Raw genomic sequence first — 14,389 nt, forward strand, 5'->3', positions numbered from 1 at the left:
ACAACCTCTGTGTGCTGCAGAGGCCAGAGAGTGAAAGACCAGACACAAGGAGAAGCTAGCTTGGGTCCTCCCCTAGAGTCTCCAGAGGGAGTGAGTGTGGCTCTCAGCTTTCTAGTTGCCAGAGCTGCAAGAAGCTGTATCTCTTTTGTGTTAAGTCACCCAGTTTGTAGTACAGCTATGTGATGCTCTGTGGCATTTTGATCAACTATGGAGCACATGTGTAATGTGGTCTCAATAGATGGAGCCACAGAGCCTGGGTATGGAGAGGGCTTTGTCATCCAGGTTTATATAATTATATTCTGTGACATGTGCACAGGGATGAAATCATACTACTAAGAAAACTCACATAGGGCATTTGGGTATGATTCATTTATGTTCACTCACCCTATGCATGCAGTAACTCTTGGAGGCAAGGCCCTGTGATCTCCATTATGCAAAGGGAGGAACTGAGACCCAGAACAAGTAACTCCACCAGTACCATAATATGAGGCTGTGGCAAAACATTGTTCTGGGAACAGTCTGCTGATCTGGAGCTTGAACTCCTAGCTGACCTCTTTTATGTCTTGCTGTTTTGCTTGTGCCCTTCTTCAGCCAACAGTGGCCACCAGTGTTCAATAATAACAAACAATAGCCAACAGTGGTCAAAATAGCCAACAGTAAAATAGCCAACAATCAGGAAGTCAGGCGGTAGTGCAGCAGGTTAAGCACACATGGCGCAAAGTGCAAGGACCTACATAAGTATACCGGTTTGAGCCCCCATTCCCCACCTACAGGGGAGTCGCTTCACAGGCGGTGAAGCAGGTCTGCAAGTGTCTGTCTTTCTCTCCCCATCTCTGTCTCTCCTCCTCTCTTGATTTCTCTCTGTCCTATCCAACAACAACAACAGCAGTGACAACAATATAATGATGACAGCTACAAGGGTAACAACAAGGGCAACAAAATGGAAAAAATGGCCTCCAGGAGCAGTAGATTCATAGTGCAGGCACCGAGCCCCAGCAATAACCCTGGAGGCAAAAAAATAATAGCCAACAGTCATCAACAATGGCCAGCAATAGTCAACAATAACCAATAATAAATAACCAGCAGTGGTCAGCAACAGCCAGTGATTCTCAACAATAACAACACTGGGCATCAATAACTAATGGCCAACAACTCTCAACTGTAGCTGGCAGTGGTCAACAATAACCAAAAATTGTCAGTAGTAGCCAATATGGTTAGCAAGAGCCAGCAATTACTCTTTACTTCCATGGTTACCTTCTCTTGAGAGGTAGAGAGGACTCTGCAGCACAGAAGCATCCAGAGTGATGGGAACAGAAAAGGAACTAAAAGGCCTCAGAGAGAACATCCGACTCTCTGAGCATAATAGACATCAGGAAAATATATCTGGAAAAATATGGGCACAGAGTATTTCTGCTTCTGGAATCTGTAGTCCAGTTCCCCTGCTGAAGAACTTAGTTCCTTAACATCAAGGGTGATGTAAAACATGAAAGTAATTAATAATTGGCTCAGGCATTAAAATTAGAATTAGAAATCAGAGCTCTAAAAATATTCTCCCCTAGGACTCGAGAAGTAGCTCAGTAGGTAGGGTGCATGCATTGCCATGCATTTGGCCCAAGTTCAAGACATGGCATTCCTCCCTCTCTCTGTCTCTATCTAAATGAAAAAAGTGACCCAGGATAATCAATGAAATGCACATGTGCGAGGCCCCAACTATGCTAAATAAACTAATAAAATTATTTTTCTAAAGTAGATTATATAAGGCTGGCAAATAGCTCACTTGGATAGTATGCAGCTCTGCCATGTGTGTAACCCAGGTTCAAGTCCTTCCCCCACAGCATTAAAAGAAGCTTCAGTGGTACTGTGGTCTATTTCTTTCTCTCTCCAACTCTCTGTCTCTGTCTTTACAAAACAAATTATAGGGTCCAGGTGGTGGTTGAGCACACATGATACAGTGTGCAAGGTGCTGAGTTCGAGTCCCCAGTCTCCATCTGCAGGGGGAAAGCTTTGCAAGTGGTAAAGCAAGACTGCAGGTGTATCTCTATCTCTCCTTCTTTATCTCCCTCTTCTTCTCAACTCCTGGCTATCTCTATCTAATAAATAAATAAAGATAATAAAAATAAAAATCTTAAAGATATATATTATAAATTATATAGAATCTATCATAAATCTGCCTTCAAAGTGCTATAGATTATGACAAAAATCATTCACTGAATGATAACAATGATTTTTGATTATCTTCATCATTTAAAAATTGCTGGTGTGCTTTTTATTATTTATTTACTTGTTTACTTTACCAGAGTACTGCTCAGCTCTGGCTTATGGTGGTGCTGGGAACGTAACCTGGCGACTTCTGAGCCTCCATGAAAGTTTGTTGTATAACTGATGTGCTAGCTCCCACAGCCCACTGGTGTGATTTTCAGTTGAGCATGGTTATCACTAGCTGAACAACAGCCTTACTGAAGTCATAATCTTACTCAGGATTTTCATCATGCTTATACATTGCCTGCCACACTAAACCCTTACTACAACCAGAACCCAGGTGTTTTGCCAACAGACTGGGGATATGCCTGGGTACCTGTACTGCCATACATGGCTGGGAGCACTAGCCTTAACCTCCAACAGCACTGGCAACAGCACCACCCCCTCACTGCCCCCCACTTGTATCTGTGTGGCCTTAGTCCCAGGCTCCCCATCATCACTGATCCTCCAAACCACTCAATGTTGTTATTTTGTGAGTCATGACATTTGACTGAACATCACCTTTGTGCTTGACCTGAGGCAGATCCTTTCACTGTGCTGGCCTTCAAATCCCTCTGCTAGCAGGGCACAGTGATGGGACGCCTGCCTCATCTGGTGTGGTGATCCCAGAAAGGCCTCAGTGACAGCTGGCTCTACTCCTGGGACCTAGAAATATGACTTGGAGACCTTTCCAGATATGATCAAGTGAAGGGCTGTGACATGGGCAGCTTACCCTGGCTCAGCAGAGTGGCTCTGGAATCATAGGCAACCTTGATAGAGAGGTCATACTGGGTGGAGAAGGCCTGTTTCAGGAGAGAGATCTAGAGATTGAAGTGACAGGGACAGCCCAGGGATGCTGGAGCCACGAGGATCTGACAGAGGCAGGGCCTGCTTCTCCTTCACTAAGCTATCATTGGTTCATTTCCTCCTCAAATTTTTGGACTTCTAAGCATTAGTGTTGATTTCATTGGACAAGGCTGCCTCTGTCCTCCCTCTTGACATATCCAAATGCTCGATTCTTGAGATCAATAGAAAAAAGGGAGTGGGAGAAGTGTCATTCTTTGAGATTTTGCCATCAACTCCTGGGAACTTAGTCACCCCACCCCAGCTATGGGGACCCAGTCTTAGAACTGACTTAACGACAGAAAGAAGAGACAGATGGACAGACAGACACATCAGTGCTGTTCTCCAAAGCCTGGCTGTGGATTTCAAGTCATGGCACAGAATTTCTCAACCTTGAAAACCATCTTAGTCCCCTATGACCTTCTCCAACAAGGGCACGGTGACTGCCATATACCTCCCCCATACTTTCATCTACTTGTAGTGGGTTTACAGAGTGAACATCAGCTCTCTGACCCACATTAGAACCATGTTTGTTCTGAGTTGATGATGCTCAGATCACTCCAGGAACAAGAGTGAAATCATGTAACAGAGGCAGGAAATTGGAAGCTATTTTAATTTCTCTTGAGAGTTCTGTGAAACTACAGTTGGGATTCCAGAAAGCAGAGCAGCAAATTGCAAGCAAATTCGTTTTTTCCAAATAAATTGCTTCCATTGTTTACGGCCCAGAGTGCCACCTGGTAGAGAGGCTTTAGGACCACTCAGGGCCAGGTAATGGCGCACCTAGTTGAGCACACTCATTACTAGGCACAAAGACCTAGGTTCAAGCCCACAGCCCACATCCCCCCACCTGCAGAGAGGGGCTTCATAAGCAGTTAAACTGTTACAGGTGTCTCTCCCTATCTATCTCCCCCTTCCCTCTCAATTTTCCCTGTCCTATAAATAATATGGCTCTAATAATAATAACATAATATGGCACTAATTCCTGAGTCTGTTGTTTCTGACCTATTTTGTGTAGTACAGGACTAGATAGGATAATGGCTATATGAAGAGACTCTCATGCCTAAGGCTCCAAAGTCTCAGGTTCAATCTCCCACACCACCATAAGCCAGAGCTGAGCAGTGCTCTGGTGAAAATAAGTAAATAAATAAATTTAAGTAAAATAAGGCTTTAGGTCCAAAAAACCCCTCTACCACAGGTAGGCATGGTGGACACAGTGACTCCTTCATCCCATAGGGTTTCTCAAAGTGTCCATGTAAGGACATTGTCACTGTGCCCTGAATATACCAGCTCAGATTCACCATGTAGTCTTTTAATACTGCTTTGCTTTTTATAATGCACATGTTGTCACATACATGTCACATAATATGGCTCTAATTCCTGAATCTGTTATTTCTGAGCTATTTTGTGTAGTGCGAGTTGAAAGCAGCTAGATTTCAAGTCAGCCACCCCAAGTAGCTGATCCTTGAACAGTGATGACCTGGGGGTGCCAGCGTCCCAGCACTTGAAAAATCTGCATATAGTTTTTGACACTCCTAAACTTAACTAGAAATGGCCTCCTGTTGACAAGGAACCTGACCACATCAACAGCCAGTCCACACTCGTTTTTTATTTTATTTTATTTTTGCCTCCAGGATTGTCACTGGGACTCAGTGCCTACACTATGAATCCACTGCTCCTGGTGGCCATTTTTTTTCCATTTTATTGCCCTTGTTGTTATTGTTGTTGCTGTTGTTGTTGTCATTGGATAGGGCAGAGAAAAACTGAAAGAGGAGGGGAAGACAGGGAGAGAGATAGACACCTGCAGACCTGCTTCACTGCTTGTGAAGTGACCCCCTCTGCAAGTGGGGAGCTGGGGGCTCGAGCTAGGATCCTTAAGCTGGCCCTTACATTTCATGCCATGGGCACTTAATCCTCTGCACTACCACCTGGCCCCCACACACCTGTTTTGTACGTTATGTATGTTATATGCTGTATTTTTTTTATTTATTTATAAAAGGAAACACTGACAAAACCATAGGATAAGAGGGGTATAACTCCACATAATTCCCACCACCAGAACTCCATATCCCATCTCCTCCCTTGATAGCTTTCATATTCTTTAACCCTCTGGGAGTATGGACCCAAGGTCATTGTGGGATGCAGAAAGTGTAAAATCTGGCTTCTGTAATTGCTTCCCTGCTGAATATGAGCATTGACAGGTTGATTCATATTCCCAGCCTGCCTCTCTCTTAAGAGTAAAGCATACTAGAGAAAATAGCATGTTATTAAAAAGTTTTGAGTGCACACATTACCATGCTCACTGACCCAGGTTCAAGCCCCCAGCCCCCACCTACAGGGAGAAGGTTTTATTAGCAGTGAAGCAGTGTTGTGGGTGTCTGTCTTTGTCTCTTCCTCTTTATCTCTCCTTCCTTCTCAATTTCTCTTTGTCCTATCAAATAAAATGGAAAAAGGGGGGCACCAAGAGCAACACTAAGCCCCAGCAATAATCCTACTGGTAATCAAAAGAAAGAAAAATATTAAGGGCTGCCTAGAAGGTGGTGACCTGGGTGAGCATCTGACCTGTCAGCATAAGCTTCCTGGTTTGTTCTCTGGCATGACATGGACCAGAGTGAGCATCTGCTGTTCATGTTCTCTCTCTCTCTCTCTCTCTCTCTCTCTCTCTCTCTTTCTCTCTCTCTCTCTCTCCTCTCTCTCTCTCTCTCTCACACACACACACACACACACACACAATATCTCTCTATCTCTCTCTCGCAGCATCTCTGGGTCATGGTGCTGGCACAATTTCACTTCTTTCAGTGGCATTTTTTTTCTTTTTATATTAGCTAGAGAATGAGAGACACAGAGAGAAGGAGATACACTGAGCACTACATGGAGCATTATTCTCATGGGTAGCCAGGGGCTCAAACCTAGGTCCTCCAACATGGTAACAAAATATATGCTCTGCCAGGTGAGCCAGCTCCTCCCCCACTGATAGAGATATTTAAAAAAGTATAAGGAAATTTTACTAGTGACAGGAAAACTCCACTTGTAAGTGGAACCACACAGCTCAAACCTATGTAGTTCAGGGGCTTGGTTGCCAGCCATTCATTAGAAGGACTCATGCAGTGTAAGAGACGTACATTGAGCATCTTGTATCTCAAGCCATGTTGCCTTCCTGTTTTTGTCTGCCAACCCTCAGAAAATGCCCAGGCTCCCACACTCCCACATTTTCTTAGTAGGCCCTAGCCTCCTGTTGAGCCAGCAGGTCAGACGGCTGCCCTCCGGGGGTGTGTGTGCACGGCCTGACCCGCATGTGCTTGCTTCCTTCCCCTGCATGGATGTGGTGTGGGGGACAGGGGCTCATTCCTGCTGGTCCTTCTGGATGAAGCTTGGGCTGGAAGCAGAGACCCCAGCTTCCACTCTAGACCAGATCCTGATATGGACATGGGAATGCTAACCAGAGACCTCCCGTGTGCTGTGCTTGGGTCTCTGAACCTTTCCAGAGTGTCCTCTGCCTTGAACACAGTCCTTTCCATCTGCCTGCATATGCTTTATGTTTGCGCCAGCCAGGAAGTGCCAGGGAAGACCTGGTACTAAAAGTTTCTTGAGTGGGGTGGGGGGAAAGAAGCTGCTAGGATGGGTGAGGAGGTGTCCCAGGAGCCCCATCTCTGAGTGGGACCTGAGCACATGCTACAATGCTGAGTTCAGGCTGGTTCACTCCCTTGTGCTGTGTTCCAGCCAACCCCACTCCTTTTCAGCCTTGGGAGAACCTGTGTTCAGCACCACCTGTTGATGGACAGCTCCCATCTGTTGCTGCTGTAGCTATTACTGAGTGAAGTCTACCTTTAAGTGGGTTCCATCTAATGGTTCCAGCTAGCTCCTCTATCATGTCCCCATGTATGCAGTCCCCAACACTACAGCCAAAGCCTACCAGGGCCTTTGCCCAAGAAACTGTCTTCCTTAAGTCTTTGATTCAGCATATTATCAACTGTCATTTCATTGCATGAGATGCCAGCTAAGTATATTATCCATTTAAGCCCCTCAACCTCCCTTATTGAAGCTGGTATATTATTACCTGTACTTAGAGCAAGGCCAGATTGAGAGAGTTTCAGGAATTTGCTCAAGATCCTCTGATGAGGGAACTGAGGGGTCTGGGACTTGATTTCAGGTGTGCCCACACCAGTCCTTAACTCTGGATTCAGACCAAACCCAAAAAGAAGGCAGAGAATCAGACAGGAGAATCAGACAGGAACTCGCTGCTTTTTATTCCCTATCAGGAACAATCCAAGAGCTCCCTGCTGCTCAGAAGTTCCATTTCTTCCCTGGGATAGTTGAGAGGGGACAAGGGAGATGGTGCTTAGAGCTCTCCTGGGCTCCAAGGGGAGGCACCACGTGGGTGGGGATGAGAATGGGCTTACTGTTCTGAGCACAGTGCTTTCCTTCCCTCTTGCTGTGCAGGCTCCCACTGCAGGGAAAAGTTCAGATTGTGACTCTGGTTTTATAGTTTTTGAAAATTTCAGAAAGTAAATCAGACTATGATAGAACCTACTGGGCTATTGCATTCACTTTTTTATATTGAGGTGTAATCATAGGATGCAAAATGCATTATCTAACTCTTCAGGCTCCTAGAACAAGGATACCAGAGCCTGAGTGGCCTCACCAGCATTAGTTTCTCATTCCTTGAGGCTGGAAGCACCAGAGTAAGAACTGCCTCCTGGCTCAAGAAGGCTTTCTTTTCATTATGCTCCCCACCTGCTGAAGGCAGAAAGTGCTTACTCCATCACTTCTTCCCAAAGGCACTAATCCTGTTCATGGAAGCCCCACTTTTGTGATCTGTCACCTCCTCAAGGCCCCGCTTCCTAACACCATCACAACAATAGTTAGAATTTCAGTGTATAAATTGGAGGAGGGGGGGATGTATAACCAGACCCTAAGTGTTCACAGGGACCCATCACGTGGTGTGTATGGTTTGGCAGGTGTACATACCTGTAAGGTTAACAGCCCAGCCAACATATGGGAACTCTTTCCACTCAAAATTATCTCCTGTGCCCCTTTTCCAACCACCAGAGGTGAGGGCTGGTTTGGGGGTATTTTCTGTGTCCTCCACAGCCCTGAAAAGAGAAAGACAGAGCTGGGACTAAAATGTGCTCACTCAGGACACAGAGCACTTCTTGATCTTGCTCTCACCCAGCCCAATTTGATAGGGTACCTTGTTATAGTGACACTTAAAGTGGCAGTCCACACACAAGAAACCACAAGGACTGGCCCCAGACACGCTGGTGAAACCAAACTCAGCCATTCCTATAGCTCTGGGACTTGCTGAGCATAATTAGAATTGTCCTATGATGTCAGTCACATTGTCCTCCTTCCAGAAACCTCCCCTGCCCCAGCCATGCGACAGTCATACTGACTCCATACAAGAGCCCTCTTCCCATCTCCCAGCAGTAGTTCACCTGACTGTACCCCACGAGCTCACGCAGCCCTCTGAACAAGTAGTTGTGCCTAAGCCTCACAAGTCCTCCTTACTCAAGAGGGCTCCAATTATCCTGTTTGTGTGTCCTTGTGAGTGGGCCTTGTAATCAGGGTGCTAGACTTGTCACATGTAGGGTAAGCATGCATAGTAAACCACACCAGACTGCAGATGATAAAGACTCCCCAATGTGGCTTCCAAGAGAGTTAGAGTCCTGCAACTTTCCCGATACATCATTAGTGTTCCTTTCTAATTCACACAGAGTATCCTGAGTTGAGAATTCCCACCAGACTGACAGGCATAACCTCCCTGTATGTCTCTGCCCTGTGTACAAAACTGTCCTCAGAACAAAGTTTTAAAGTGAAATATATTTTTTTATTTTTTTATTTTTATTTTTTATATTTATTTGTTTTCCCTTTTTTTGCCCTTGTTTTTCATTGTTGTTGTAGTTATTATTGTTGTTGTTATTAATGTCGTCATTGTTAGATAGGACAGAGAGAAATGGAGAGAGAATGGGAAGACAGAGAGGGGAGAGAAAGATAGATACCTGCAGACCTGCTTCAGCATCTGTGAAGTGACTCCCCTGCAGGTGGGGAGCCAGGGGCTCGAACCAGGATCCTTATGCCAGTCCTTGTGCTTTGCACCATGTGCGTTTAGCCCGCTGCACTACCACCTGACTCTCTGAAATGAAATATTTTTTTAAGAGAGAGAGAGAAAGAGACCACAGCACCGAAGCTTCCTTCAACACACTGGGGACCAGGCTCAAACCTAGGCCTCACACATAGCAAAACAGCAAACTGTCCAAGCAAGCTGTTTCCCTGGCCCCAACATGAAATCTTATCTGAAACTCTGGGTGTGATGAATAGGAGTATTCAGCTCCCAGATCCTGCCATGACTGGTTAAGAACAGGAACTGTGGAGTTTGACACAGAGGTGATATTCAGCACCAGATCTCTGTTGTCCTGGAGCTGTGACCTTAAGCAAGTGAAGGACTCACTTTCTTGCACTGCAGTAAAATGGAGCCAAGAGTGCCCATTGCACTGGCTTGTCATAATTTCAAACAACAGTATGCATAGAGAGTGTCACTCAGTCTGGCACAAGGTGGTCACATCTCAAAACAAAGTCAGTGATCCTCTGACAGTCCTAGGAGTCTTTTTTTTTTTTTTTGGTAAATAAGTAAACTTAAAGTTTACTTAAGTTAAACTTTTATTATTACTTTTTTAATTTTTTTAGTTTTATATATAAAAAGGAAACATTGACTAAACCATAGGATAAAAGGGGTACAACTCCATACAGTTCCCACCACCAGAACTCTGTATCTCATCCCCTCCCCTGATAGCTATCTTATTCTTTAACCCTCTGGGAGTATGGACTGAAGGTCATTGTAGGATGCAGAAGGTTGAAGGTGTGGCTTCTGTAATTGCTTCCCCCCGCTGAACATGGGCATTGACAGGTCGATCCACACTCCTAGCATCTCTGTGTTTCCCTAGTAGGGAAGGGCTCTGGGGAAGGGCTTCAGGACACATTGGTGGGGTTGTCTGTCCAGAGAAGTCTGGTTGACATCATGCTAGCATCTGGAACCTGGTGGTTGAAAAGAGAGTTAATATACAAAACCAAACAAATTATTGACCAATCATGGACCTAAAGGCTGGAATAGTGCAGATGAAGAATTGGGGGGGGGGGGCCTCTGTTCTGTAGATAGCTAGTAGGCATATTTTAGTTATATTCCAAAGGGCCTGTGGCTATACTAGTTTTTTTTTTCTCTTTCTTTTTTCCCCTGAGTCTGAAATCTGATATGCAAGTGGATCCTAGTTATGCATTTATTTGACAGGACAGAAAGAAATTGAGAAGGAAGGGGAAAACAGAGAGGGAGAGAGACACACAGATACCTGCAACACTGCATCATTGCTCATGAAGCTTCCCCCCAACCAGGGGGAGACCCAGGGGGCTTGAACTCAGAACCTTGTGCATGATAACATGTTTACCCAACTGGGTGTGCCCCATTGGGAGCCCTCACTTTGGTCTAGTGTTCTCAGAGATCTGAAAGAGATTCCACTCATTTAGCAAAGGTGTCTCCTGGGGTCCAGAGCAGGATGGAGGTGACCTAGTTCCCAAGCGACACTGAGACAGAGCAGCTCTGCTTGTGTCTGTCTCACATCCTCATTCCCAAGTCACCTTTCCTTTGTACAGACACTCAGAACACCTGAAAATCACCAGCTCTGACTTTCACTTTCATAGATATTGAGGCTCTGAAAGCCTAAGTGGCTTTCCCAGCATTCTCCACAGTAAATTCCTGACCCCCAGACACATTGAACCTCAAGACCCTGTCCTATTAGAGATGGAGACAGCTCAGAGTCAAGGAAAGAAGAAAGTATTTGGGTCAGTGAAATAGCTCACTTGGATAGTGCTCTGCTTTCCCATGCTTGTAATCCAGGTTTGAACCTGGCCTCCACCATATGGAAGGAAACTGTGATGCTGTGTCTCCTTCTCTCTCCACCCCGCTCCCCATCTCCTTCTCCATCTCTATATAAGGAAAGGAAGGAGGGAGTGGAGGAAAGCATTAGAGCAGTTGTTGACTTTTCAGCTGGTTCTCCTGCCTGTGACCTTCACTTCACAGGCAGCACCTTACAACCTCATCACAGGGGTTTCCAGGGAGGAGTGTAAGTGTTATCAAGTTCCTATAACTCTGATGCACCTCCCTCAATACCCAGGTTTGTGTCCGGTCTGACTCCACCCCTGACCTTATCCCACTTCTCTCCTGCAGCCTCTCAACATTGCCTACAGCCACATCTACAGCTCCTACAGGAACTTCGTGGGCCCCCCACACTTCAAGACCATCTGCAGACTCCTGGGGTACCAGGGCATTGCGGTGGTCATGGAGGAGTTGCTGAAGATTGTCAAAAGCCTGGTGAGAAAGAGTGGGCCCAGCTAGGGTATCCTTCTCCCCATCACTCTGCCCTGTTTCTAGGTCCTCTATTGCCCCAGCTGGGCTGCTCACCTCCTCATCATTGAAATTTGTGTTCTTGCTTTTGGCTTAAAGGCCTCATCTCCAAATCTTGAGGATTTTGCTCTAGCCTTTGAAAGAGGGGGGGGGGGTGATATTTGATCCCCAGGACTCAGCTGCAGGCTCAGCTGCATAGCAGGCTCTTCCATTCACACATCCCTATCTCCTGCCAGCTGCAAGGCACTATCCTGCAGTACGTGAAGACACTGATTGAGGTGATGCCCAAGATCTGTCGCCTGCCCCGGCATGAGTACGGCTCTCCAGGTTGGTGGCGGGCAACAGGGCCAGCGGGTGGTGATGGAGAAGATTTCACCCCCACCTGCCCCATGGAAAGGGCTCTGCTTCTTCACCTTCATGCTAGTCCACCAGGGAGCTCCGGGTTCTCACCTGCTCTGCCTCCAGCCAGGCAACCCTGGGCCATTTAGTCCCTTGAAGCAATCACATCCTCTTCCAGTCCAGAGGGGTAAAGCAGTAAATTGAGAGCATTTAAATGGAAGGTTGACTTGGAAAGTTCTCACCACCCAGAACTTCCACCTTCCATTTAGAGGAGGCTGGTGCTTTTGGTGGTGGAGCAGTGACATTTCCAAGGTGATCAGGAGGCTAGTGTTTTGCCACTCCACCCCTGGGTGGAACCTGGGCTGAATTTTGGGGAACCAGAAATGAGAAGAGACTATGGGTTTGTCCTGAGGGCTGTGATGCCCAGCACCCACACAGAGGGCCAGTGTGAGTCAGGACAAGGACAGGTTGGGAGTCAGAGTTCTGGAGGCAGCCCCACCTGCCCCGCTCTCTAGCTGTGTGATTCTGGGTGTGCTACCTGCCTTCTCTGAGTCCCTCTAGGGTCATGGTTGTGCTGTGAGTGTTAAGTAAACTATTGTAGATAGAACATTTAGCATAGTACATGGCAGTTATTAGGTATTCAGAAGACTGGGGAAGAACAAAGCCTCTGTGTGTGTGTGTGTGTGTGTTCTTCCAAAAAGAGTGAAACCATGCAGCTTGGGAGGTGGCTTAACTGGTAAAGCACAGGACTTGCATGTGTGAGGTGCCCTAGTTTGAGACCCCAAAACTGCCCAGCCTGTGCCAAAGTGATGCTCTAATTATCTTTATAAACAAAGTGCCTGGCAGTGATGCACATGGTTGAATGCATATGTTACAATATGAAAGGCCCTACATTCAAAGCCCCAGTTCCCACCTGCCAGGGGAAGCTTCACAAGTAGTGAAGCAGGGCTGCTTTGTCTCTTTCCCTCTATTCCCCCCCTCTCCTCTCAATGTGTCTCTGTTCTAGCAAAAAAAAAGAATGAAAAGGATAAATAAGTCAGAAAGAGAAAGAAAAAGAAAGAAAGAAAGAAAGAAAGAGAGAAAAAGAAGGAAGGGAGAAAGAAAGGAAGAGTAGACATTCCCCCTTAGCTCCCTCTGGGAAGTCATACAAAGCCACCATTGGTTTTTTGCTGACCCAGCATGGGGACTAAACCTGCCACCCTCCCTCTCCCCCCAGGGATCCTGGAGTTCTTTCACCACCAGCTGAAGGACATCATCGAGTATGCTGAGCTCAAGACTGACGTGTTCCAGAGCCTTCGGGAGGTGGGAAACGCCATCCTCTTCTGCCTCCTCATCGAGCAAGCACTGGTGAGTCCTGTCCCCCCACCCCCAAAGTAGGGGGGCAACCAGGCTGGAAGGAACACCCCCCACATTACTGGTTCTGGAGGCCCCTGAGCCCCAGACTGCCATGGCATGTGCTCTTACCATGTGTTGGGGCTGAGAGTACATATTGTGTTGCCAGCCCACCTAAAACAGGAGGCATTGGTCCTGGAGTTAACTGAAAGGCACAACAAGGGCTCCCTGTCTGGCCCAGGACTCATGGGTCTCACCAGGCTCACCTGATTCTCTTTGATACAGGTAGAGAGACAGAGCCACCCCTGATGCCATAGCACCTCCCATGTGGTGCCTGGGCTCAAGCCTGGCCCACATGCATGGCAAGGTATTTACCCAAATTGATGACTGAGTTCCTCTTTCCCATTTATTCACTTTGTTAAAAAATGAGATAGAGAGACCAGGGCACCATTCTGAGATTGAACCTGGTACCTTAAGCATGTGAGGAACATGTTCTGCCTCCTAACTCCCCTGCCTACCCTCTGGTTTATTTTGTTCAGAAGCTGCCTGGCTGAGGGGAGGTAGAAGCCAAGGCCTTTTGCACTTGTCCAGGTCCAGGACAGACTGGGAGGCAGGAGGCTCATGTAGAGGGATGGGGAGGGGGAGGGAGGCCTGTGGAGGAGTGGGAGGGAAGAGATGAGAGCAGATACACAGGCTCGGGTAGGAAGAGGGCTCTGGCCCTGACTGTGTCTGTGGCCTTAGTGCGCCATCCCTGGCTATATTCCTGCTCCCCTCCCAGTCTCCCCAAGGACAACTTGGACCAGCTGCTACCAGCTGTACTTCTCCTTGCTTAGCAGTAATAGCCTCTCTGTCCCTTTTAAAGGTGCTCCGGAAAGTGTAGGCACCTTTTTACTGGAACCAGATTTAATGGGTTCCTGAGCCTGGGGTGCCATGGCAACTGAGCTTGCAGGAGTAATAGGGATCAGACAAGTTACTGGAAGGCAGGCAGCAGCCCTAACCACCAGCATGAGGTGGGGAGGAGCTGTCATAAGAACAGCTGTTGTCCCCATGAGACACAGGGATGATGGAGCAACAGAGAAAGGCAGCACTTTTCTCAGATGCCCTTGTGTCACTGAGACCCAACAGGATACTCAGGATTAGAGACCTTCAGTGCTGAGAGCTCAACCCCAGGTGTGTGTGTGTGTGTGTGTGTGTGTGTGTGTGTGTGTGTGTGTGTGTGTGTGTGTCCCCTGGGCTTATTCCTTGTCA

General features: G+C 46.9%; 1 protein-coding gene across 4 annotated transcripts in view; it reads left to right on the top strand.

Annotated features, from left to right (window-relative positions):
• The window catches only part of CYFIP2 (cytoplasmic FMR1 interacting protein 2), a 126,247-nt gene that overhangs the window by 78,635 nt on the left and 33,223 nt on the right, over positions 1-14,389 (top strand). For all 4 annotated transcript variants that reach the window (XM_007528626.3, XM_060198055.1, XM_060198057.1 and 1 more), the window contains 3 exons: positions 11,294-11,437; positions 11,707-11,797; positions 13,026-13,156. In XM_007528626.3, the coding sequence (XP_007528688.1) occupies positions 11,294-11,437; positions 11,707-11,797; positions 13,026-13,156 (366 nt within the window). The remainder of the gene's footprint in view (positions 1-11,293; positions 11,438-11,706; positions 11,798-13,025; positions 13,157-14,389) is intronic.

Source organism: Erinaceus europaeus, chromosome 9, assembly GCF_950295315.1.
Source record: "Erinaceus europaeus chromosome 9, mEriEur2.1, whole genome shotgun sequence".
Taxonomy (NCBI): Eukaryota; Metazoa; Chordata; class Mammalia; order Eulipotyphla; family Erinaceidae; genus Erinaceus; species Erinaceus europaeus.